The 26,334-nt window shown below is 41.0% G+C and overlaps 3 protein-coding genes, 2 long non-coding RNA genes and 1 pseudogene across 5 annotated transcripts; 3 read left to right on the top strand and 3 right to left on the bottom strand.

The window, feature by feature from the left end:
- The first annotated feature begins 2,937 nt into the window (after nt 1–2,937).
- Nucleotides 2,938–3,666, top strand: LOC123467995 (annotated as a pseudogene).
- A 6,732-nt stretch (nt 3,667–10,398) lies between these two features.
- Nucleotides 10,399–11,861, top strand: LOC123467994. The gene is made up of 3 exons (XM_045167664.1): nt 10,399–10,997; nt 11,068–11,469; nt 11,529–11,861. The coding sequence occupies exons 1-3, from the start codon at nt 10,655–10,657 to the stop codon at nt 11,840–11,842; spliced, it is 1,059 nt and encodes a 352-aa protein (XP_045023599.1). The 5' UTR covers nt 10,399–10,654; the 3' UTR covers nt 11,843–11,861.
- Nucleotides 11,862–13,329: 1,468 nt separating this feature from the next.
- Nucleotides 13,330–14,433, bottom strand: LOC123467991. Its single transcript, XM_045167663.1, has 5 exons — nt 14,082–14,433; nt 13,917–14,005; nt 13,713–13,859; nt 13,467–13,658; nt 13,330–13,398 (listed from the first exon to the last, which is right to left on the bottom strand). Exons 1-5 carry the CDS (start codon nt 14,173–14,175, stop codon nt 13,330–13,332), a joined length of 591 nt encoding a protein of 196 aa, XP_045023598.1. The 5' UTR covers nt 14,176–14,433.
- A 134-nt stretch (nt 14,434–14,567) lies between these two features.
- LOC123467993 lies at nt 14,568–15,600 on the top strand. Its single transcript, XR_006642026.1, has 3 exons — nt 14,568–14,740; nt 14,797–15,096; nt 15,154–15,600. It is a non-coding gene; the product is annotated as an uncharacterized LOC123467993 (long non-coding RNA).
- A 5,053-nt stretch (nt 15,601–20,653) lies between these two features.
- Nucleotides 20,654–21,226, bottom strand: LOC123467992. Its single transcript, XR_006642025.1, has 3 exons — nt 21,097–21,226; nt 20,842–21,019; nt 20,654–20,780 (listed from the first exon to the last, which is right to left on the bottom strand). It is a non-coding gene; the product is annotated as an uncharacterized LOC123467992 (long non-coding RNA).
- Nucleotides 21,227–25,031: 3,805 nt separating this feature from the next.
- On the bottom strand, nt 25,032–25,970 carry LOC123467996. The gene is made up of 3 exons (XM_045167666.1): nt 25,454–25,970; nt 25,117–25,367; nt 25,032–25,048 (listed from the first exon to the last, which is right to left on the bottom strand). Exons 1-3 carry the CDS (start codon nt 25,675–25,677, stop codon nt 25,032–25,034), a joined length of 492 nt encoding a protein of 163 aa, XP_045023601.1. The 5' UTR covers nt 25,678–25,970.
- Nucleotides 25,971–26,334: the final 364 nt, after the last annotated feature.

Genomic DNA, 26,334 nt, shown 5'->3' with positions numbered 1-26,334 from the left:
CTTTAACGGCCGCGCTCACAGCTACAGGAATGGAACTGGGGAACCCATCGTGCCCTCTGTAGCAATCAAAGGCACCAAGCTAATTAACGCCTTATCGTACGAAGTGGATAATACGCTCGGCACAGTACTACAACTACATCCCGCATTAAAACAGAACCCGCTGAGCCCAGCCGAAGCCATGGCGGACATTCTAGCAACGGTCCACGAACACAGCACTAAGGACATAAGACTAACGCGCCGGGTTAGCAACGTCTTACTTAGCGCCTACGACGCACCACACGTCTCCTTTATGGCAAGAGTCGGAAGCTGGCTTAGAACCTTCGGCTCATTATCCGGAATAGGTATCGTCCTAGCCCTAGGATTTCGGTTCTGTGGACTAGGGTCCATTCTGTCGAGATTCATCCCATGTCTGCCCTGTTTATCGACAGTAACCCCTTCAGTTGGCTGGCAACAAGAACCACAAGAGAAGCGGATATAGAAACAGGCGGCCGCAGTGCCACAACCAGTACACCATCGGTACCAATAAATATCATCAACGTTCCTCCGGCAATGCCGCAAAGCAACACTTCGGAGACATCCCAGACAACAAATAGGGTATCAGATGGAAGAGCAGGTTCCTCACACCGGCAAGCCGCCCTCCTACTCCAGCGACAATAATTAAAAAAAAAAAAAAAAAAACTCGTTTCATCTAGACAACAAAATATTTCGCGAAGATGGATTCCGTTCTATTGTCAAAAGTAGCGCTAACCGTAACCATCAGCCACTAGGTGGAGGCACTAGACATCACAAATGCACTAACAGAATTTTTCATTCAAAATGAAGCCGCCATTGTTCCTCCCCTAAAATAGCGTAAAACCATGTAATTCGTTTAATAATTCCACAATATGTGTTCCCACTCTTTCACCGGTACAAAATTCCAATCCACCTTCTGCAGATTATCCACTCCATATCTGCGACCTGCTCCCACGGTAGTAACCCTTTTCCCACGGACGGCCTTACCTGGACATAATCCCCTTCCACCTTACATTTTTTCCCACGGTTGACCTTCCGCGGACCATTTTTTCCCATGATCTGCGATTGGCTCGCCTCACCATTGCCCCGCCCGCTTACCTAACCCTGTTCACTCGTTCGCGTTATTTAAGCTCCGACATGTCTTTTAAAGAAAAACAGTCTACACCAACCCGTAGCAGCTAGAGGAACCATGGCCAACGCCTACGAAACCTGCCCCGTCTGCAACCATAGCCATACGGAAGATTCCTGCCCGTGGTGCCAACCTGCCGTCCCCAGTTCTCAACCCGAGAAGAAAATGTCATATCATCGAACTACCCTCGGGTGGCGCACTCATCAAAACTATCGGAACTGCTCGGACGCCACCTTCATCTGCGTCCGGTATCACGGAGGAGGAGACGACAAAGACGATCATCAACCCTCTGCCGGCAAGCGTAATTTACAATCGGCAGCGCTAAACGACAGCATCGAGCGCCACCACAGCAAGAAAAGAAAGGCGGTAACCATGGAAGAAGATAAAAATTCATGGCGTGTTACGGTCACCCCAGGGCACTTCATCACTGACGACGAAGACTATCGTATACAAGAATACGTGCCCACCCGTTACCATGTCAACACCGGCTACGCAAAAGAAAACGTCTACGAAGACCATCTTCCCAGGTGCTCCACTCCATCGTCCGAAGGGTACGATCACGTCAGCCCTCTGGAAGAAACCATCTGGGAGCCGCCATCATCTCCCATTCAGGCACCAGAAGATGCCCCAGCGCACGACGAGATAGAAGTCATCAATATATCCGATTCACCGAGCGAGACTTCGGGGTACCACTCGTTCGACAGCGAAACCACTCTCCCCCTAAACCCTGCTACATGATTGCGGGACGCAATCTTTCACGGCCGTAAGGTATGTAAGGAACGGCCAGCCGCGAACCTTTTTACCACCGCCGATTTCACACCTCCGATGTGCGACCTTGGTTCCCACGGAGAACCCTAACCCGAAAACCCTTACCCGGTACCTTTTTACACTTTAGTGTTAAATTTACACTAAAATATTCTCTACCTTTCCCCGTATGTTGAATTAAACTGACCTTGTTCTCCCGTATAAAATGTCCCTCCAAAACCCTAACGAAGTCAGTCTTTTTCTAGTGCTCAACTCGACAAGTTCTTTTAATTTTGTAAGTGTAAGTGTTTGTGTGAATAAACTGTTTTGTGCCCCGACCCGCCACGTTCTACTCTACCGCCGCTAGTTGTCACTATGCGCACACTGTAAGTCTACCTAAAATTCCCCTCTCTATCTCGTCTTATTCTGGAAGCCTACTCTCACCCGGAGAGTCAAGCTTCACAATATTACCGTGAACGAGAAAATACCAAGGAATCATTTGAGGGTAATTTAACTCATATCTATTTTATTAAGTGACACAAAAACCTCAATCATATTTCTGTTACAGATACCGAGGGAACGGAGGAAATGGTGAGCCTAATAAATAATGCCTTTTGATGTAATGAACGGGCGATGTTACAAATATTCCATCCGCAGGTCGACTTGGAGAAAAGACAGACTAGTATTAATTAAGCTTGAATTAATTTTACTTTAAGGCTTTCTATAAAATCATAATTTGTACCCTGGTGACTTTAGACATTGGAGTCGTTATTGGAGGCATTATGGGAAACAGAAATTGCATACGATGCTACAAATGTAAAACCGTTTGCTTCCCAGACCACTTTGGAGGCACTGAGGGTGACGATTTTTAGTACCATCGAATTGACAAATCACCTTTTCTCGAACGAGGTCAATTATGATTTCATCTTGACGGGTAAACTTAATCAGGACTGCATAGAAGTATGTTTCAACTTTATAATTTTAATCATGGTCTATCACTAACTTTTGATTAAATTCATTAGCGATTTTTTGGAATTATACGTCATTCTGGAGGTGGGACCGAGATGCCAACCGTGCATTCTTTCTTGGCGCTTTTCCGTATGTTATGCGTGTACTACCCAACCAAAACGACTGTAGCCCATTTAAACGTCGAGGAAGATCGCATGTCGCTGTTAACATCATACAAGGACTGCATGTTAAATCGCTTCAAAAAGGACAAGAAGGAAACTAAGGATAGGAAGCAAGCACTCAAAGATAGACTCGCAAAAGGTATCAACATCATCGACGGGAGAGTTTATAATATGGTTGCTTACGACAAATGCATCGATGACGTCGTTTATGATCTTGCTGGGTATGTTGTGCATTCAAGGCGAAATCTGATCGGATCTTGTGCCGCATGCTGGGCTTCGTTGGTTACAACAGAAAACCTGCCGGAAAATACGTCCCCAAACAAATTTCTCGTTCTCAGGGATAAAGGGGGGTTTAAAAAAAGTAACCCCTAATATGTTTTTTGTAATTTCAACGATTGAGACCATGCTCATGAAGCATTTCAATGAGACTGGGAGTTACATAAGGGATTCCTTTGAAAGGGTTATTGCAAAAGCTTCGAAACTCACCCTATATTCAATTTGCTGCCCTGCTCACAGTGAGATTCTTGTCCCTAGTCTTATATACGAGTATATCGTAATTCGATTTCGTTTTCAGGCAAAGTGGAAAAAGGTACAAGAAGTTTAAAAAAAAATAGTCAGCGACATCAGTCACGAAAAATGTCCAAATTATAACCATGCAAATTTTAATAACTGCCAAAAAAAATAACTGATTTCAATGTTCACTTTTATATCAATTGTATTATTCATGTTGTATTCAATTTAATTTGTGATATTCCTATTTTAATTTTTCAACTGTTCAATAAAACCAAGATTTGAAGCCTATCGCAATCTTTTTTAAACTTTGTATAACACTATTTTCTAGTTCGTATTAATCCTGTACCCGCCATTCATAGATGCTTGAGCGATGCTGAGGTGCACGATATATTTTTTTTGTCTTTTCGCATTAGCCCTTTTCAGCTCGTGGCGCTCCTAGCGAAATGCCATGGAACCCTCCCACCCTACTGAGCCAGTCAGCTCTTATGGCGTTTGTCTACCTCTCCTGTTAGACCGTGCTGAAATGTTGGAGGATGATGCTCTTCTGCCTGCTCTGCTCTACGTCTCGCGCCCAACTGCCGGTCTCTCCTTCCCCAACGCGTCTTCTATCGTTCGCCACCTAGCGGTCGGAATTGGGACTATCCCTTACCGCTACAATAGCGGCTAAGGTTGAAAAAAGGGTGATTGATCGTTTTACGTGTTGCCAGCACATGAAACGATTTCAGTTAACACAACACGATGCTGCATATACAGCTGGATTACGGATGGCAAAGTGATGTAATGGATGCTATTTGTAGAAAAAATTAAGAAATAATTCTAATAAACGAAACCAAAACAAAAAAAAATTTCGCAAATCAAGCGAAAATTTAGAAATACTGATAAAATCTTACCATACAAAAGGCATCCTGAAAACATTATAAATAGAACAGTGTAAATTTTACGAATGATGCCGTATACGCAAATCCGATAACCTTCCTCAGGACAACATTGGGAGGTCTAATAAAAGCTTGGGAGGCCAAGAGCCTATTGGGAGGGTCCTAAGAGGAAGCTGTGCTGTGTGGGTGGGCTAAATTTACCAATAGATAGCAGAACTTTGCTAAAAACTATCAGGAGTAAGCCAAGTTTGAGATCCGTAATGCCAGGACAGTATGAGCATTTTGGTTTGGCAAAAGGACTGCTTATGTAGAATAATGCTCAATTGCGTCATCTTACTCTACGAAATATAGGGTTAAATGAACGAGGCGTTTTATCAGAATGCCGTGTATTTAGGGCTACAATCAAGACGATAAGACTAATAATTATTAGAATAAAAATAACATACCGATAGGATGAGTACGGCGGCACGGCTGGCAGTAGGAGGTTCCAAGATTGGCCGGGATCTCGAAAGGAGACTGACTGCTCGGGGTGAAAATCATGGCCTTTATATACCGAACGAGCCGGCCCGTGACCTACTTTTACATAATCAAGAGGAAGATGTGGGCCGTGTTAACCCACCCCCGAGTCAAGTTAACGGTTCTTGACAGGTCGTTTAAAAGGGATTTAAACTAGAGTTAACGAGAGTAAAATAGAAATTCGGGGGAGGGTGAATTATAGCTGCATAGGAAATTTATGGGGAAGTAAGTGAATTTGAGGTTTGTTAATGGCCCTGTAGAAAAGCCACCCCTAAACGAGATAATTAGCATAAATAATAATATTAGGCAAGGTTAAACAAGTAACTAAAACATTTAACTGTCAGACGGTGAGACAAAGGTTTATTTATGAAGGGTTCGCGGTCTTAGGTAGGTGTCATGTTGCGGCACGTGTCATTACCCCTGCGAACATGGTATTCCGCGCACGTGTCACCTTGCGCACGTGTCATCCCTTGCGCGTGGTACCCCGCGCATGTGTCACACCCCGCACGTGGTACTCTGCGCACGTGGTTTTTATACCCCGTACACGTGTTGTTGTATTATGACCACGTGGTGTTTGACCTAGATATTTAGGCCAGTTTTCGTTACACTAACATTGTTGTCGTACCACAAAATCGACAGCGCCGTCACCAAAGTTCGAATTATCATTCATGTAGATGGAATACCAATTTCAAAAAGCAGTGGGAGCCAGTGTTGGCCTATCGATACATGGCTATAAAGAAAGTAAGGTGGTCATCATCGGTATATACCATGGGCTTAAGAAACCCGCTAACGTCAATGATTTTCTCTCCGACTTCGTATGTGAAGCAATCAAAGTGCTACAAGAAGGTCTTAAATATGATGGAAGAGTACTTCAAGTTCAAATAGCAGCTCTCGTTTGCGATGCCCCAGCAAGATGTATGGTTACAAGTGTTGTTTCACACAATGGATATTTTAGTTGTCACAAGTGTGAAACGAAAGAGTCTGGGCCCGGACCGTACTTTCCGCGTGCGGCGGCAGGGTGGCATATCCTGAAGTGAACGCACCTCTAAGGAGTGATGCATCTGTCCGTGCGGGCAGCCAGGCAGGCCACCACAATATAAAAAAGAGAGATCAATAATTGAAAAATTGCCGATTGATCTAGTAAAAGCAGTTCCTATCGATTACATGCACAATGTATGCATAGGTGTTCAAAAAAGCTGCTCCGCATTTGGTTATTCGGAAAAATGGATCGAACAAGATTGACAAATGCGCAAAAAAAGTTGGTTTCTGATTTTTTTGTGTTCATTAAAGAATACTGTCCTGTTGAATTCCCGAGAAAAACAAGAACTTTGGACGATTTTCCACACTTAAAGGCTACCGAGCACAGGAATCACTTGCTCTACTTCCTTCCTGTTGCTCTTAAAGGCGTCATCCAAAAAGATGTACGATCATTACATGTTATTTCATGTGGCCATCAAGATCCTGACGAACTCGAAACACTGTCAAACATACGCCACCTATGCTGAGAGCCTTATCATGAAATTTGTTGAGGATTGTGTTTCAATTTATGGAGTAAAGTTCATCAGCTATAACGTGCACAACTTAATCCACCTTCCAGCCGACGTACAAGAACTTGGTTCCCTTGATAGCTACAGTGCATTTCCATTTGAAAATTAACTTCAAACAATCAAGAATTTAATGAGAACAAGTGCAAATCCACTAGCCCAAGTGATGAGGCGTCTGAAGGAAATAGAAGTAATTTATACCAACGATGACTACGCCTCACCCTCGTCAACAGAGACTTTGAGTTATTCATGTGAACATAAAAATGGGCCAATTGTGTGTAGCATTAGTAAAAAATATTCTTAAAAGGACAGACGGGCAAATTTCGCTGTATGTAAAAAAATATTTTAAAAATGATGATCTTTATACTAGTCCTTTGCCTTCTCGTACATTCCAAGAATTGGTTGTATCTTAATTATCGACCGAGCTTGTTATAATAAATGTCGATTATGTAGTGTGTAAAGCGATCCGATTTCCTATGGCAAAACCAAAAAACGGAAAATATTTTGCATCACCCTTGTTCATGTCGTAGACGAAATGCAATCCATTATTGAAATAATGCAGTCAATTAAGCGTTTAATAAATTTAATATCTCACAGACGTCATGTTACGTCTGTCTGTTAAGCATCTGATTTCTAGTCACAAATGTATGTCCGTTATCGTATGAGAAACGTAGATCTATAGTACATCTATACGAAGATAGCATAAGGCCGTAGTAAATTGAGTATCCATGTGATATCCAATTTAGGTTGTAGCTAGATAAGATTCGATTTAGACATGAAGACATCCATATGATGGACGATGGATGTGAGTGTGCTACCAGGGGATTTGGCTGACTCTTTCCGATATCAAGACGTCAATTTCTTCGAATACCAACATCAAACCAATCCCGCTTATACGGAAGTCCTCATTAGCCCGATGGATATAATGGCCGATATCACAGCCTCCATGAACGAACACTCCATGACTGTCCCCAATCAAATTGCAGGGACATCGGCTATCGTCGTTTCCGCCGCCGAAAAAGCAGGTCTCGGAACCTTTACCAATTGGTTCGAGAATTTTAAAGTCTACTCATTCGTCATCCTGCTCATCGCTATCTTCCTACTGGTCGCTCACGCTTGTTACGCCCTCGGATTTTGTGGGTAGATATGGAAATGTTGTTGTAAGCCCCCTCGTCCTTCCCCTACGGCGGTTTACCAGCCGAGAAGCAGCCGATCCATAGACCCCTGAATTTTCTTTCGGTCTGCTGGACGCAATCTAGTATGACGGGGAGCGATGTAACGAAACGCCAAGCGAAGCCCCTTCTTGCCTTTTTTTGCTTAATTAGACTAAGACATTATTTCTTAAACTCTCCTTAACTTGATACACCACTAGTTGACCTAGTTATTAGATTTTCTAGAAAATATAACAAGTGAAGAGAACAAGTCTCGGCACGTCCGTTATAAATAGAAACTTTTACGATTTGTCAAAAGTCGCCCAAAACGGCCTTAATCTGCCGTCGCTAAAAATAGATATATTTTTGTCTGTTGAGAATTGCCCAAAACGGCCAGAAACTGCCGGCCTATTTTTAACAATCGTCCAAATTCGTCCGATACCGTTCGAATGTGTCCGCCTATACCTCTTCGTGACATCCAAAATAACCCGATACCACCTGATTTTGTCGGCCTATACCTTAACATTGCCCGTATGTCCCCCATGGGATGGTGACTAACATATAAAAAGCCACCGCAAACTCCCAAGAGTCAGTCAGATCTACTCTGCCTGTTCCGTGTGCCAACTTTGGCCTTTGTCGCTCTCCCGCCGTGCCCGCTACCGTAACTCTTGCAAGCCGCAGAATAAGTACCCTTTAAGTAATTACTAAGTAGCTGTTTGACTCTTATTACGTCTTTGCCTTGAAATTAGTAGAAAAGTTGAAATTAGTTTGGTAACCTTTAAGTGTCATGAGTTTTCTTTCCTCAATTTACGAGCTTGTTTAATTATTCTACGAGTACCTGTTGCAAATCGGTTTATAATACACGGCTTTTTATTTATTGCGTGCTTGTTGTTTTATGCTTGCTAAGTATACGAAACATTGTGAGTAAAGACGCTGCGTTAAATTTAACTTTTTCGTATTGGAGACAACATGACAACGTCGTGTACTCCTTTACAGTATAGACAACTCCATCTCGTTCAGGGGCCTGAAGGCTGTCAGGCAAAACATGACGACAACTCCTGTTAGGGTTCAGGTCCCTGGCATCAATTTGCAGCAAGAGATAGGCAGCTCAATTCGCTATACTAGAAAAACTTGCCTTACGCATTCAGTTGCAACTCCATCTCGTTCAGGGACCTGAACCCTGTCAGGCAAAAAATACAAAATCCCCAAGCCGTTATTTTTTTGTTTTGTGTTTGTTATAATTTATGTTTATTGTTTATTTTTCTTTCTGTTTCCTTTCCGTAATACAATGCCTTTTAACTTAATAACTTTTTTTCCTTTATTAGAATATTACTTAATTAAGCAACGGTATAATTTCATTAAAATTACTGTAATAATTGGGAATTTCCACTCATGGGCTTTCGGGTAGTAGAACCGGGTCCAAAACCCGATATCATTACTGTGTACCCTATTCGACTTGTTTTTTGCAATACATCATAGTTTTATTTATTTTCCTTCACTTGCACACCCATTTTAAGTTAAGGCTGGGACATATCTTTTAAAGTGGGTATTTTAAACGAAAGAAAACCGCTTGATAAGCACCTACCCGAGTAATGACCGATCAGCTATTTTTCAGGTAGGTAGGTCGGTGCGGTTTAACGTATCTCGGGTAATCCCTCTATCCCAGTACACAAAATTAAAATAGCTTTATAGGTAACAATATTAGGTCTAAATAAACAAATTTTACAGAAATGGGTAGCCGATGATGGGGGCTATCCAATTCCGTTAAAATTTTGCTTAAAAATACCTAACCGAGTAGTAAACCGATTGGATATTATTTTCGGTGTGGTTTGACCAACGTATGCTCACAAACTTAAGACACAGGTTTGTCTGGATTTTTCCGAAAGTAACAGAAGAAGGGTTGTCTTAAGAAAACAAATGTTTTTAATTTTTTTATGATTTTAGAACTGATATGGTTGTTGCATTGAGCAATTGATTTTATCACGCTTAATTCGAGGTGTTTTCAGTTGCAGGACAGTATCATATATATATCATAAATGCTATATCTTAAAACAAAGCTTTGTCTTATGTTAAAAACTTAGTAATTTCATTGATTTTTCTTTTTATTCAAGGAAAAGTAATTATAAATTGTTGGTTTTATTACTTTGTTTCATTTTTATCGATTTAAATTCATTTTTTGTAACTTAGTTTGCGAAAAAGAGCGAAGCGAGGCTATTGAAGCTACATTTTCTTAAGACTTAGCTTTGTCTTATGTTTATTGAAAAATTTAAGTTGATTAACTAATTTTTTTTCAAGTTAAGTTAATTTAAAATATAAATTTTTTTATTAATTTTATTTTCATAGATTTATAATTAAGTTTGTATTTTTTACGTTTATTTAATAATCATCAGAGTCACTAGAATGTGTTTCAGTCTCCTCATCAGAAAATTCAAATTTTGTGTAAGAATTGTCAGTTTCCTCATCAGATGTTTCAAATTCAAATTCTGTTCCAGAAATTGTAAAGCACTTTCCGGCAGTAGGTTTTTGTACGGTTTTCGGTTTCTTTTTATTTGCCTTAGACTTAGAAAAAGAAGAAAAACCCTCTTTCTCTTGGAATCAATGCACTTGCCTTTCTGTTCTGTTGACGAGGTTTCCGAATCACTGTCTGATGAGTTTTCTGCATCATTTGATGATGAACTTTCTAAATCACTTGATGATGAATTTTCTTAATCTCTTGATGATGAACTTGCTCTTTCCATTGTAAATATGTTTGTTATTGAACGGAAACTATTTGACAAACGTATTTACGGGCCAAGAAATGAAAATGTGAATTCGTCTGCTATACCGCTAGTGTCGTCTGGTGGGGAACGGCGACAACTCTCTTAGATTTCGTCGTCTTTCTCAACCAACATGGTCTCCACGTACGTACGGGCATGTCCGTACCAAAAAACGTCGCATTTCTAGCCTTCTCATTGGCTCACAGGCTTCAGAGGGACGGGCAATTTATTTTTTGTTTTGTTTTTCTTTCTCGGTTTTTAATGGCCGCCTGCTTTCATTAAAAATGGATGGAAACGTCATTTTTAAAAAGGTGCCTACTGCTCGCGAGTTAAGAAGAAATGCACGCAGAAGAGAAACAACTAAAAAAAGAAAGGAAGCCGTGAAAGCCGAGGGTGAACCCTCGTCAAGACCTCGTTGTTTGGGTGCTTTGCGTTCACCAGAAAATAGTGAATCTACAAAAAGGAAGAAAACAGCTAAATCATTAGCTACAAAGAAACCTCGCATGGATAATCCTGATAATAGTGTTAGTTCTCCTTCTGCAAATGTGTTTTCAACTGCATTGGAAAGTGATATTACTCAACTTGATGATAGGTTTGATGTTTCCCGTCAAGAAAAGCTTGCACAAAGTCAGTTTTAAGTGATCTTATTTATTATCCCTCGTATTCTTTTTAAATTTGTTTTTATTCTTGTGCACAGGTGGTGAACAATTGTTGAAAATGATTGTTGATGTAACAACTATTTTTAATGATATTCCTTCAAGCTGCTACCCAGAAAATGAAAACGCAAAGGGTGCTTCTTGGGCAGAAAGAATGGAAAACATGGATTCTTTGTGGGAGGGAGTCAGAGAATCTGTTTACGACAATTTCCTTTCAAAGCAGGCTTATCCATTGGTAATTCAGTGTGATAACTGCTCGCAGTCACTTTCTGGAGGGAGAGCTATCAGGTGTTTGACATGCAAAAAACATTATTGTGGGGACTGTGATTTTTCCTTTCATGCCCAGCAACCATTTCATAATCGATGGTTAGTTTCCAGCGATAGTTGGTACTCCTTGAAAACTATGGAATTTGTGGATTCCACTGGGAAACTCGTAGAGAAAGGTACAACAGTATTTTCTCATCTTATTGCTTTTAAATTATTATTTATTATTTTGTTTCAGATGTTCCAGTCCCCTGTTTTAAACCCCATCAATGTACTTTGTGTGGTTCACCTGCTGTACACATTGAATCAGGATCTCGTGTAGTAATCGTCGTCACTTCAGAAGGGCGTTTTGAATGCAAGTCATCTATATTCTCATGCCTGGAATGTCACGCCAAAGTTGATGCAACTATTCACGAATATGTCCAATCCAATTTCATGCCAGGGAATCCAAAGGCTCTCAACTTTTTATATTCCGTTGAGGTTTTGAGACTGTGGTATCTTATTAAGCATAATTTACCTAGCAGTTCAGAAAAAAAATTTTGGAGTGCCTAGAAGGATTATCAGAAGACACTCGCCGAGTAAGGTGTTTTTATCATGTTTTTCCAGTACTAAATTTAAAGTGTTCTTGTTTTAATTTTCAGCGTGGTTCAATCAACAGAAGTCAGTTCAGTCGGGCATCTAAAGAATGTATGTTGTCATTGTAAACCCAATAAATTACTTGAAGAGTCATTTTTTTGTTATTTCTATATATTTGAATAATTTGTAAAATACAAATATTCTTGAAGTGCACAATACACTAAATATCAACCAATTGCTGATGATTATTCACTGCGAAGTTTAATGACTTCGGTTTATAATAATTTAAATTCTCGCGCTGGTGAAGGTGTTGGTATGTAAGGAGACAAGACTTATCCGGGCGAATGGATGGAAAATTCATTTTCGCATAAGGTACCTATAGTCGTAAGCGATATAGACTAGTTGTCAGCCGAAAGAGATGTGTTTTGTTTTATGACAGTAATTTACTCCCTTGTACGGAACTGTCTATTTTTGTAAATGATTTATTTGAAGCTATAATACATCTAAAAATGCGTAAAACATCACGAAATTTGATAGTTCTTAAGGAGATCTATCTAAATATATAATATTTATTATAAAAATGTAAAAAGTAAAAGTTTCTCATACAAAAGTTCTTCCGTTTTGTCTACAGAGTCGCCTACAGAACTGGGTCGCTATAAAAGTATGAGTAAAAAAAATCCGTTTTCAGGGGATTTCGATATTATTGACATTTTTAAATAAATTTTATATGAAAAGATAGATCTCATCAAGAGCTATCGAATTATGTAAAGTTTTAGGCTTTTTGAGATATATTTAAGCTGTAAATAAATTTTTGAAAAACATAGACAGTTCCGTACTAGTGAGTAATTTACTACCATAACTTAAAATTTTAATTTACAAGTTATGAAATTGAATTACCCATTATATATTCACAGAAAAATACGTATCCGATTAAGAGCTTTCATAGGATATAAATTTCAATTGAATCGAAGCTGTTTAAAATTTTAATTCATTTTTTTAGATCTCTTTCTTCCGCCTTCGCTAAAATCGCTTTGACCAAGAGTGGCAACATTGCTTTCAAAAATGACATGCTAGCAATCTGGTTGTCTGCTTTACAAGTTGCTCAAAATTAAGTCATGCCGGTCATGACACATTATATCTTTTCAATTTTTGTTCGTTTTTTGTTATATTTTACTCAATAATTGTTTTAATTGTCCCATAATTGTTCAAATTGTTATTGCAAGATTGCAAGAAAAATGCAGAACTGTTTTTAAACTTATGCAAAAAAGCTATAATTTGTTTAAGTAAAAAAAGTTTAAGTTTTTGTTGTGAAGCAATCCTAATTTGTTTCAATTGTCCCATAAATGTTTTTTTGTGATATTTTGGTATTCTATAACATATTTTGAATAAAAGTTTGAATTGTTTTAAAATTTGAAATGTATTTGCATCATGACATTCCAATAATCAATACTTTTAAAAACAGTCTACACGTTTGATTGCTGCAGGAGTGCAGGTTGCTTGACAATTGTAGCTCTCTGGGCCTCAACTTTGTTCTAAAAAAGAAGATATTACAGTAAATGTTGGAAGACCTGGCTTGACCGTCTGATTTGGATGGGTAGACATTTTTTCTTTTTCTTTGTTTTCGGCACTCCCCAGATAACGAATGACTTCCTAAAAAGGTTTTGGAGTAGACAGCTTCTAAAAGCCGATTGACAGTAGCATTTAAATTTTCACGTGAAGCTTTGGCAACAACCAACACTTCGTCCAGCTCCGATTTCTCGATTTCCACAGTCGATGCGTGTAGTAAAGGAACCTTGAAATTTACATGAATGAAAATAGGAAAATAAATGTTTGACAACTATCTTACCAATAAATGACTTGTTCTTGGTCTCTTAACATTCACTTTATTGTGTTCTGCAATCTTCTTTTCCTTCTTTTCCATATCGTCAATTTTTCTATAAAGGGACCTGTTTTCAATCTCCAACACTTGAATTCTTCTTCGAAGAAATGCAACCTGAAAAATCAAACACACATATAGAATCAAATCATGTCACTGTTTGTAATAGGTTACTTCATTGTCTTCGATATCTTCACTTGTCTGATTTGAAGAACATGAGTTGGCAGAACCATCGGCCAATGATGATTCTTCTTGATCCGAGTCTTTATATCAAGAGGGAGAGGGTAGATTATTAATCACTATTAAAAAACATAACACGCGGACATAACAATCAATTACCTGTTGCATTAAAAATATCAGGGGACATTGGGAAATACTCTTTGCATAATTTCAGACGGGATGTTGAAGCACTTTGTTGTGGAGTAAATTCCATGAGAGGAGATTAAATTTGAGGTGAGAATTGCAATTTGAGAATTGTAATGTGAGAATTGTAATTTGAGAATTGAAATGTGAGAATTTGAATTTGAATTGTAATTATTATAAATTGCTAGTATTTTGACACCTGACAGTTGCACTTGAATAAACAGGAATGATACTAAAAAGCAACTGTATGTGCCAGAGCGAAGCGGCCATTAAAAACCGAGAAAGAAAAACAAAATAAAAAATAAATTGCCCGTCCCTCTGAAGCCTGTGAGCCAATGAGAAGGCTAGAAATGCGACGTTTTTTGGTACGGACATGCCCGTACGTACGTGGAGACCATGTTTGCCATGTTGTGTCAAATTCCAACACTTCTGACCCCTCCCATTTCCACGTTGACTTCCGCGCAGTACCGTTCCAAGCTCCGTGGGGGAACAGGTAACAAATATATACAAAATAGAATTCAAATTTCAAAGATTGTTTGTTACAACATAACAAGGGTACAAAGCAAACAGACAATGACACTTTAGAAAACGAAGAAGAAGACGAGGAAGGAAGGAGCAAAGGCATGGGAAAACAGGTAACAAATATATACAAAATAAACATACAAGTTATAAACATTGTTATTTACAACAGAAAAAAGAAGGAAGGGAATCAGATAATGAAATAGTACAAAACGAAGAAAAAGACGAGGAAGGATGGGAAAAAGAAATGAAAAACGGGTAACAAATATATACCAGAATAAACATACTAGTTTGAAACATTCTTTTTTATAATAGAAAGAGGAAAGAAGGCATCCGTCGACTGACGCTTCCGAGGCCAGCGAGACGGCTGCTGCTGAGGCTGAATCGTATGAAATCACGGTCAAAGCGAATCGATCATTCGCGGACAGAATCGGGGCGGTTACGCGTTCAAAATTGGCAATTGAAAATAGAGGTACTATTATTCACATAAACTACACAGAATGGAAATAAAGATAAACAATTTTTGTAGATCCTAAATTGGCACAATTGCCTCATGTAAAAATAAGCCGTCTGCTGTCATCTATTGCTCACCAGGAAAAAAGAACAGAAACAGGAAGAGGAGAAGGAAAAGGAGCAGGAAGAGGAACAGGAAGAGGATCAGGAAGAGGATCAGTATCAGGTTCAGGAACAGGTTTAGGAACAGGAACATGTACAGGAAGAGGGAGAGGGAGAGGGAGAGGAACAGGAACAGGAACAAGAACAGGAAAAGGAAGAGGAATAAGAACAGGAACAGAAACAGAAACGGGAACAAGACGAGTAGGAAGACCACGAAAAGAAGAAAAACGTTTGTTGAAGCAGTAAAATTAACATTGTGCGTACTTTTTGTGTATGTTTAAAAATAACTGGCAGTAACCTAGTCCTTATTTTGATATTAATCCGGTCAGGCAAGAGGAATACAACGAATTCAGAAGCAGAAGATTTTTTAACATTTTGATTAAAAAAATAAATAAAACGTCTTCTTCGGCAGTAATCTGGGCTTACCGACGGACGAATTATTTATAATTCCGGACTTATCGACAAATATATTTATTCTTAAGAGATAGCTTTGTCTTAAGTTAGTTGCACGTCATTTTTTAAAAAGAATGGTTCATCTTTGAAAGAAAATGTATTTGTAAAATTTTTTTACATTCTACGAACCACAAATTTCACATCATTGTCAGCATGAGTTAGTAAGTCCTTCAAGGTCATTAATACTGGAACATTTTAATTTAAATTCGTTTGTAAATAGTTCATATTCAACCGCTAGATGACGAATTGGTAGAGAATATTTTGTTAAAGAAAATATATATGATGTAAAATCGACCATTCGCAGGTATGAATGAATTTAATTGGCTAATTAAATTTCCCGCACAATTTTTTCATCTGGTTAAAATTTTAATAAAATTCAGGGAGACCCGGGTCGGATCGGGTTGCCCAAAACTTGATCCTCAACACGCCCCGAATGCCCTTATCAAAACCCACCCAAATATAAAGTAAAATGGAACCAGTTTTTACAAAATTAACTTTACTTGAACGATTATTAATGAAATCAACAATTTTGAAACATAAGAAAGAGCTATGTCTTAAGAAAATATATGGCCTATGAAAGCCTCGCTTAGGGCGTAAATCGATAAAATTATTTACAGTTAAAATTTAAAATTATGGTAAGTGTGATGAAATCTCCTGTTCAATAAAGCAACCGTTTAAGGTCTATAATTATTTAGAAAATAAAATAATGTTTTCTTAAGACAACCCTTCTTCTGTTACTTTGAGAAAAACCAAGACAAACCTGTGTCTTAACTTTGTGAGCATGTGTTGGGTTTGACGGATCGTGAAATTAAATGAATCCCTACAATGAATTCCTACAAAACAAAAAAATAACGGCTTGGGGATTTTGTATTTTTGCCTGACAGGGTTCAGGTCCCTGAACGAGATGGAGTTGCAACTGAATGCGTAAGGCAAGTTGCGCTAGTATAGCGAATTGAGCTGCCTATCTCTTGCTGCAAATTGAGGCCAGGGACCTGAACCCTAACAGGAGTTGTCGTCATGTTTTGCCTGACAGCCTTCAGGCACCTGAACGAGATGGAGTTGAGTATAGACCACGAAAGGATGCTGAGTTGCCAGGTCTGGAAAAGGTCGAAAATCTCGATTAGGGACAACATGCCTGAAATTATCACAGCCCTGTTATGGAGCTTCATTTTCTTTTAAATAATACAAAGTGAAAGAACAGGTTATTTTAGTGTTTAATATTTTTAAAGAATTTGTCATCATTCTGGCCTTTTAAAAAGGTAGTATATACCCATTTTTCAATTTCTTATAATCGGTAATTAATATTAGTTGGCCCTTGTTTTCATTTGTAGCAGTCATGGCTGGCTTGGCTACGAACCAAACCATTGAGCTATACCGTCTGTCACCCTATGTCAAAGGATAAGTCCCTAAAGAGCAAAAGAAGTACATAGAAAAACTTGTTACTTTAGATTGTGACGATCCTTACTTATTCCCATCAGAGCTTTGGAAAAGTAACGAGCTTCCAAATATAAACGAGCATGACGTTTTCCAATACTGCGTAGCAAAACATAGCAAAAATTCTGGATTGCAATTATCTGCATATAAAGCAATTAGAGATGCAGAACAATATGTCAGTTGTGGATGGGTCAAGGATGTTTTTAGTGCAAAATTACCCAATTCTGTGGTCATTGTTACTTGTAGAGTGCATCATTCACAATCAATTCGAAAGTCACTACTTAAGCCCTGGGCTGCCATCGCAAGCGATTTGTCTCTTTTTGATCAGCATTCTTCAGCCAAGCCAACCTTCTTTTTAACTTTTGATCATTTACTTTTTTAAATATTGTCGCGGGTGAAAAGGGGTAAATGTTTATCTCTTTACAGAGATGATTCACCCGCTCATTGAACTACGCTGCGACCGTGGGAATGAATCATTGCAGATAATCAGTGCTAGAAGTAGATACGGAGACATGCGCTCCGGAAGGGGCGTAATTAGCATAGCAGTATAAATGCAAGTGTAAAATTCGGTAAAAGACAAGTTCCCTGGTTTCCCTAGAGTTCTTCAGACGCTTCTCCAACTTTTGGTAATGGTTATCCCTTTTGTTTGAGTTAAACCATCGTTTAGAATTTAAGTCATCACTTGTTGTATTTGTTTGTTCTTGTCCCAATACAACTCGTGTGACAATTGTGGGAGACGCAGCTCGTTACCCGTAAGTGACGAATTAGTGCTGCAGAGTTTTAATTTTTGAGACGCAGCTCGTTACCAGTAAGTAACGAATTTTTTGCTGCGGTGTGGCAATTATTGAAGACGCAGCTCGTTGCCTGAGAGTAAACGAAGTCGTGCTGCAGTCATTGTTAGCCGATGCCGAAGAGGACAAACCCACGGCTACCTAGTTGCCCAAGAGACCCCAGCCGACGATTACATCCGCTTCGAGAACTGTCAAGCGTTCCGGTAGAAACTTCACCTACCCCAGCCTCATCGTTGGAGAGTGGAACTTCCTTTGTTGGTGAAGCCCTAAATTTTGAAGGTCCTATTCCAAAGGACCATTTGACCGAAGAAGCTGACAGTCAGGGTGAATCAGTCGAGACTGGAAGAGATTCAGACTCGGATTCAGAAACCGAGGTCGTTTTGAGAACTGCAAGTCCAGTTGTTCCAGTCAGTGGACAACAATTTATAGTGCCATCAGGGCCTATTGTGCAGCCACAAAGACAAGCTATGGCAGCTGTCAGAAAATTTATTAGCCCGCCTATCTTTCGAGGTAGTCCGGATGAAGATGCGCGCCAATGGATGGAGCGCTACGAGACAATTTCCTCCCATAATGGATGGGGTGACGCCGAAAAACGTAATAACTTCAATATGTACTTGGACGATACTGCAAGAAACTGGTTCCTGTGTGCAAGAATCCCGAACGGCTGGGAAGACACGACAGCACAACCTGCTGCAGGAGGGAACCCTGCCACACCTGCAGTTACCGGCCTTCGTTCGATGTTTTTAAAAGAGTTTCAACCGGACAACTATGGCCTTTTCCAAGAAACAAGAATAAGAAGCAGAACACAAGGAATGGATGAGCCAACTGTTAGGTACTATTATGAAATCCTCAACCTTTGCAGACTGGTCGACTCGAATATGTCGGAAGCACACCGATTGGAGCACCTTTTTCGAGGCCTTCGACCAGCCCTTCTTAGAAAAATTTACCCGTTGAAACCTAAAACATGTGAAGAGTTTTTAACACTGGCCAAAGCTTATACGGAAGCGTCGCTCATGTCAGAAGCAAGAGGATGGAAGGATGCGGCAATGGAACCACATAAACCTCTTGAGCAGGCACCAAACCTTTCCGTCGTCTATCCAGACCAGCAAGCAGAATTTATGAAGTCAATGCGTGAGTTAATCCAAGACACGTGTGAGAAATTAATGGCAAAGGAGCAAGAGAAGGCAAAAGGGCCCTACAAGCCAAAAGGACGTTCTACTGACGGGAGACCATTTTGTTTCCATTGCAAGAAACCCGGGCACGTCGCTCGGCAATGTTTCAAAAATCCAGAATCTCCAAATTATAAAGCTCCGACACGGGATGCAGCGCCAGCTACGCCGTCAACGGCGAATACAGCAGTAAATCTGGCGACCCAAGCTCCTAACGTACAGGAAGAAAAACACCTGTTGAACTTCGATGGAACAAACTTGATTAAAGAACCTGTGTTTTGTGGTGAGGTGAATGCAACAGCAGTAATTGACACTGGTGCAGCAGTGACAGTCATCTCTCCTGAATTATTGAAGAAAACACAATTCGTTCAGCAGCCATGGAGTGGTTCCGGAATTATTCTCGCGAACGGTTCACGAGTGATGCCCGAAGGAGCAGCCGAAATCCTGGTGACGCACAAAAACAGATCTGTGAAAGGAAAAGCAATCGTTATGGCAATGTCGGGAATTGAACTTTTGATGGGAAATGATTTTCTCAAACAATTTGGATCTATACGGATTAATTACCAGACGGAGAAACCTCTTCTCACTATGGGTGATTTACCGCTTGCAGTAATCTCCCTCCCTGCGAAGGAAGAAACAGAAGATACTGTGTTAGTATCCAACGAGCGTCAGGAAATTCCAGCGTATTCAATTAAACCGGTTCCAACGAAAGTTTCTAGTAAACTGGAAGGCGCTTGTGTCCTGAAACCATCAGTTTCACTGATGGCCACGACAAGTCTGTCTACGGGTCACGCCCTTGTGCAGAAGGACCTGGAAAACATTCCTGTAGCAAATCTGTCTCCCAAATCAGTGTGGCTGGAGAAAGGTGTAACATTGGGGACTTTAGAAGAAATCCAAGAAGTGGAAAAAGCAGAAGAATCTGGTGAAGTTCCAGGAACAAATGCTACGATTGAAGAAATGGATGAAAAAACTAAAAATTTATTGGATAATTTGAAAAGCAGAATTGGAGAAAACCTGCACGAGGATAAAAAAAGTGAGGTATTGAAAATTCTCAAAAGTTCCATCAGCTGTTTCGCATTTAGTGAAGATGATTTGGGGCACTGTACGTTGGTGGAGCACGACATTAACACTGGAGTTAACCCTCCAATTCACCAGCTCCCTTATAAGAGTGCCTGGAAGGAACGAGCTGTGATCCAGGAACAGGCGGAAGGAATGTTACGCCAGGGAATAATTGAACACTCGGACAGCCCTTGGTCTTCACCTGTGGTCCTAGTAAAGAAGAAAGATGGAACTTGGCGTTTTTGTGTTGATTATCGCAAACTTAATGCAGTGACCGTAAAAGATTCCTACCCACTGCCTCGTGTGGCCGATACATTGAGCCGCCTGGAGGGGGCTACAATCTTCTCCAGCATTGATCTCCAATCCGGTTATCACCAGGTGCCAGTTGCCAGCAAGGATAGACCGAAAACAGCTTTCGTAACTGCGGATGGATTATATCAGTTCCGTGCTCTTCCATTTGGATTAACTAATGCCCCGGGCACATTTCAGCGGGCAATGGATATTATTTAGCCGGACTTCGATGGACAACGTGCCTGGTGTACCTAGATGACGTCATCGTCTACTCGGCAACGTTCGAACAACATTTGGAACGACTCCAATCAGTGCTGGATTGCCTTGCAAAAGCCAACCTGAAACTAAAATGGTCAAAATGCTCATTTGCTAAGAATACATTAAAAGATTAGGTCACGTCGTTACCAAGGAAGGTGTTGGTCCGGATCCTGAAAAACTAGAGGCGGTGGAAAATTTTCCATCTCCAGCAGTAGGCCATTCAACAGCAAATAAAGTCAAACGAGTACAAAGCTTCCTGGGATTGTGCTCCTATTACCGGCGTCACATCCAGAATTTCGCAGCCATCGCACGTCCGCTTACATCGCTAACAAAGAAAGACATTCCATTCATTTGGGGAACGGATCAAGTTAGTAGCTTCAACGCTCTAAAAGCAGCACTTACATCAGCTCCAGTGCTAGCTCATCCAAACTACGAGTTACCGATGGAAATTCTACCGGACGCCTGTGGTTTCGGCATAGGAGGTGTACTAGCACAGCGCATCGATGGAGTTGAAAGACCAGTAGCTTACGCAAGCCGCTTATTATCAAAATCAGAAACAAATTATTCTATCACGGAGAAAGAATGTCTTGCATTAGTATGGTGCCTTACCAAGTTTCGATGTTTTGTGTGGGGTTGTCAAGTGAAAGTGATCACCGATCATCAAGCGTTGTGTTGGTTAATGAGCAAACGGGACCTCGCCGGACGTTTAGCGCGTTGGAGTCTCTCGCTTCAGGAGTACGATATAACTATCGTATATCGTAGTGGGAAAACACACGACAACGCCGACTGCCTCTCCACGAAACCCACTTCAGCAGATCGAAGAAATGGAAGATGATCGATGTTTCATCGTTGCGGCCATTGGACCAAATGCAGTGGATATCCTTTCTCCCGAAGAAAACGGCTCATTTATCCGCAAACAAAGAGCTCACCGTGATTGGAGCGAAAAAATCTCGAAGCTCGAGGACGGAAAAGAAAGGGTGAAAAACTTCGTTCTGTGCAACGGAAAGCTCTACAAAGAATCTTTTAAGGATGGAAAAAATTACAGAAGATTATGTGTACCTGTGGAATGTCGTGAAAGAATTTTGCAAGCTTATCACGATGACATTGTTTCCGGTCATTTAGGCATCAAGCGGACCCTCCACAAAATTTGCAGTCGATTCTTTTGGCCGAAAATGAATCTTGACATAACTCGCTACGTTCAGAGTTGCGTGAGCTGTCAAGGAAGAAAAGGAGTTCCAGATAAACCTCCGGGATTCCTGCAATGCATAAAAGTAGAAAGACCTTTTGAGAAATTGGGTATGGATCTGCTAGGTCCATTCCCTTTGTCTCATAAGGGTAACAAAATGATAATTGTTGCAGTAGATTACCTAACTAAATGGGTTGAGCTGAAAGCTATGCCAACCGGCAAAGCAGAAGATGTCGCTGAGTTCTTCGTTAACCAAATTTTCTTCGCCATGGAGCTCCAGAACAAATCATCACTGATCGAGGAAAATGCTTCGTTGCTGAGTTAACTCAGGCAGTGGTCAAAAAGTTACACACCAACCACAAAACAACATCCAGTTATCATCCTCAAGCAAACGGGGCTGTGGAAAGAATGAATCATACGTTAGCAGCAATGCTTTCCATGTATGTTAGTACTGACCAGCGGGATTGGGATGAGACCCTACAGTATGTGTGCTTTGCGTACAACACAGCCAGGCAAGAATCCACAGGATACTCTCCATTCTTTCTCCTCTACGGACGCGAGCCGAAATTACCAATCGACCTGGAGCTGGGCGCGGATCCGAATCCATTGTTGACAGAAGATGGCGCCACAAGAGATTACGCAGATCGCCTATTGATCGAATTATCGACAGCTAAAGAAATAGTGAAAACTAGAATGGAAGAGGTAAAAAACAAACAGAAAGAGAGATACGACTCACATCATCGGGATCTGTCCTTCCAACCCGGAGATTTAGTGCTAGTGTACAAACCATTCAGAAAAGTGGGAAAATCCGAAAAACTCCTTCACCGGTGGTTGGGACCTTTTAAAGTGTTGAGGAAAACCACGCCGGTGAATTATGAGGTGACATCAGCAACCGGTCGAGGGAAAACGGATATTGTGCACGTCATCCGTATGAAGCCATTCTTTGAAGCCTCAAATGAATGGCAGCTCCCACAAGAAATAGCTCCAAACAATTTAGAAGAAACCACCGAAAAAGAACACAGGGAAGATCAAGAAGTTGAATCACAAGATGTACCAGCAGTTACCAGCCCTCAAGCGGTAGCAGGTGACAAGGAAACAGTTACCGAACATCCCACAGCAGATGGCGTCGTGGTAGCGCCCTCCACTTCAACTGAAATAGCACAAGCTCAAAGGCCCATCCGTAACAGAAGACCACCCGCTAGGTACCTAACTTGCTTGGTACCATTCTTGATGCTCCTGTTTACGGTCTTCAATCCACCAATGGTTACGGCACTGATCCTGAGAGAAAACACGATTTTTAAAGAACATGTAGATGTCGCTTTCAGTGAATCAGCATGGACAATCGTAACTGACCTCGATTTAGGGCCGGCTGGAGCAGCAATAGCTTACTTGCAACAGAAAATTCTCCAACAACAAGCAGTGGCAGACAAGTGGAAACAGCAAGGATCTCGACCACAAAAAATAGCAGCCAAAAGAATTTTCAGCAAATTACGAAGTTTCTCGAAGGAACTGGAGAGCGTGACCGAGCAATTCGCGACCGTGAAAGAAGCCTTAAACACCAACCTAAGAAACCGACGTAGTCTCATCGACGGAGGTGGATCAGCTCTCAAATGGCTTTTTGGCGTTTCAACACAGCAGGACCTAGAAGAATTAAACAGTCAGGTGCAACAGGTTAAACTGAATCAAAAGGAAATGATACACATTATGGACAAGCAAGCTACCGTTCTGAACGAGTCGTTGTGGGAATCCAGAGCCAACTCTCCAGTTGATTAGAGAGCTCCGAGGACAGTTTGCGTCCTTGCAAAGCGTGACCGCACAATTATTAGAGTGGAATACAAAGCTAGAAGAGCTTGACTTAGACCATTTCGAGTATTTCTTCCAGCTGGACGACACGTTTGAGGCGCTGAATCAAATCCTGCAATGGCTACACCAACTTGCCGATAGCCTCAACATAGGATTCAGTCTATTAGCAAACGGGCATTTAGCCCCTCAAATCGTTTCCCCAGCACGATTTAACGCAGTGATTAAAAATGTCAACCGACAATTACCTAGAGGATGGTCAATTTCCAGCGATGAGCTTTGGGTGGCTTATCGTGAATCCACAGTCACGGTGGCAGCATTGGAACATCATTTCAGGATCTTCATTCAGGTCCCTATCTTCGATCATGCTCAACAGTATAAGCTGTTTCAGATCATCAACCTGCCGGGGGCTGCAGATAATGGAACGCATAGTGTCAGCTTTAGCAACTTACCAAACTTTCTTGCAGTAGCAGCTGACCTCGAAACATTCCTGGAACTCTCCAAAGACGACGTCCGGGAGTGCAGTAAAATAGGTCGACCGTTATGTAAATTCCATACGGGCATCAGCAAACGGAACGCTCGCAAGTCCTGCGCCATAGCAGCATTCATGAACGATGTACCTCGAATCAAGACGCAGTGCCGGAAAAAATTTGCAGATTGGCGAGGTCCAGAAGTCGTATACATTGGAGCAAATCAATGGGCCTTCTCGGCGACGAAACCACACGACATAGTATTCTCATGTCCACCCAATGTTGGACAACCGCCCCTAAGAACGCTAACATTACCAGCGGTTGGAATATTTGAAGTACCTTTGGGTTGTACGGCGAGAACAGAAGATTGGGTCTTCCCAGCCAGCATGGAGGGAAGCATAGAAGCCCCGAACCTTCAAGCGGCGGTGCTGCCATCTGTCAACGTTTTTTCTCAGGACCCAACCAGTAACAGCAGCGGGAAGCACGTCATCATCGAAATTCCGCGGGAGAACACGAGTTCGATAGACATCATTAGTGAATTACTTCAACGGAATGACCGCGCCAGGTTAGCTGCTGAAATGACGGGGGAACAAATTCACAACCTTGTGACCAAAGTGGATAAACAGATGGAGACATCTTCTGCCCGATACCCATATGAATTAATAATAATAGCTGTAGTATTAAGTATGGGAATCACATTTTTGGGTTATAAATTTTACCTACTTAGTGCAAGGTTAGCTGCTCACGAACAGCACGATGTGGTCAGCCTACCACCCGAAGACCGCGGGAGGGAAGAGTTGGAAATGCAGAACCTGTAAAACAATAATTCACCTCCCGTAGTTATTATGCACCTATAGTAATCATGTACCATTGTGTCAAACTTAGCCTATGATGCCCTCTAGCGTAGAAACAAGAAAAGAGAAGAGCTGTGTTAAAAAATGTATTGAAAATTCAAAAAGGGAATACCGGATTGCAATTGACAAAGGAAAAAATTATAAGGCTTCAGATTCCGGATTCTCCCCCAGAGGTTCAAAACTTCCAGCGCGACCAGTCGGGCTGCCAGCCGAGCCTCCACCGTGGAGAACAAAACCTCTGAATGGAAGTCGGAACGTCGGGGGGACGGATGATAAACATCCTCACCTGACTCAAGCCACCACAGAAGTCTAGCATAGTTGTGGGAATAAAAATCGCGATACTTCGCGTAGCCGGGATACGTACTAAAAGAATGAAGAAAAAAAAAAAAAAAAAAAAAAAAGTTAAAATCATGATGAAGAAATTTCCTAGAACACAAAGGGAAACATACCTGTAATAGAAGTCCAATTCCCAAACTTCCCCTGAAAACGGTGTAAAATCCAAAGAGGTACCCGTAACCTTAGCATCGTTTAGGAGTGTGGCAAACAGCCTCCGATCACTTACATTCAGGCGACGGTACCGGCTCACAGGATTACGGAAGGCAATCTCAGCGAAGCGCACAACGGCAACGTCAAAATACCGCCAGTCGGACAATACATCGGAAAGGGTGAACATCTTGAAAGACCTGTATCACACCAAAACTGAAAATGAACTGTGCCAGCAGAAAGGCTGTGCCCGATTTTTATTCAGTTTCAATAACCTTCGAGGATCACAATCATTGCCTATCAGTTCCATTTCTTTTACATTGGTGTTATAGTTAGTGTTAACAAGGGTAACCTTCATGCTTTATCGCAGGTAGATAAGTACAGTCGGGTCGCCTGTCTTAAAGAAGGGGGACCTGTCGCGGGTGAAAAGGGGTAAATGTTTATCTCTTTACAGAGATGATTCACCCGCTCATTGAACTACGCTGCGACCGTGGGACTGAATCATTGCAGATAATCAGTACTAGAAGTAGATACGGAGACATGCGCTCCGGAAGGGGCGTAATTAGCATAGCAGTATAAATGCAAGTGTAAAATTCGGTAAAAGACAAGTTCCCTGGTTTCCCTAGAGTTCTTCAGACGCTTCTCCAACTTTTGGTAATGGTTATCCCTTTTGTTTGAGTTAAACCATTGTTTAGAATTTAAGTCATCACTTGTTGTATTTGTTTGTTCTTGTCCCAATACAACTCGTGTGACAATATTTGATGCAGTATACATATAGAAGTAAAACTCATGGTATAACAGTGTATTCACATTGAATACAAGTATATTTGATGCAGTATACATTTAG

The sequence above is a fragment of the Daphnia magna genome, unplaced genomic scaffold (genome assembly GCF_020631705.1).
Source record: "Daphnia magna isolate NIES unplaced genomic scaffold, ASM2063170v1.1 Dm_contigs256, whole genome shotgun sequence".
NCBI classification, from domain to species: domain Eukaryota; kingdom Metazoa; phylum Arthropoda; class Branchiopoda; order Diplostraca; family Daphniidae; genus Daphnia; species Daphnia magna.
Note: the sequence above shows the minus strand (reverse complement) of the source record. Positions and strands in the feature narration are given on the sequence as shown.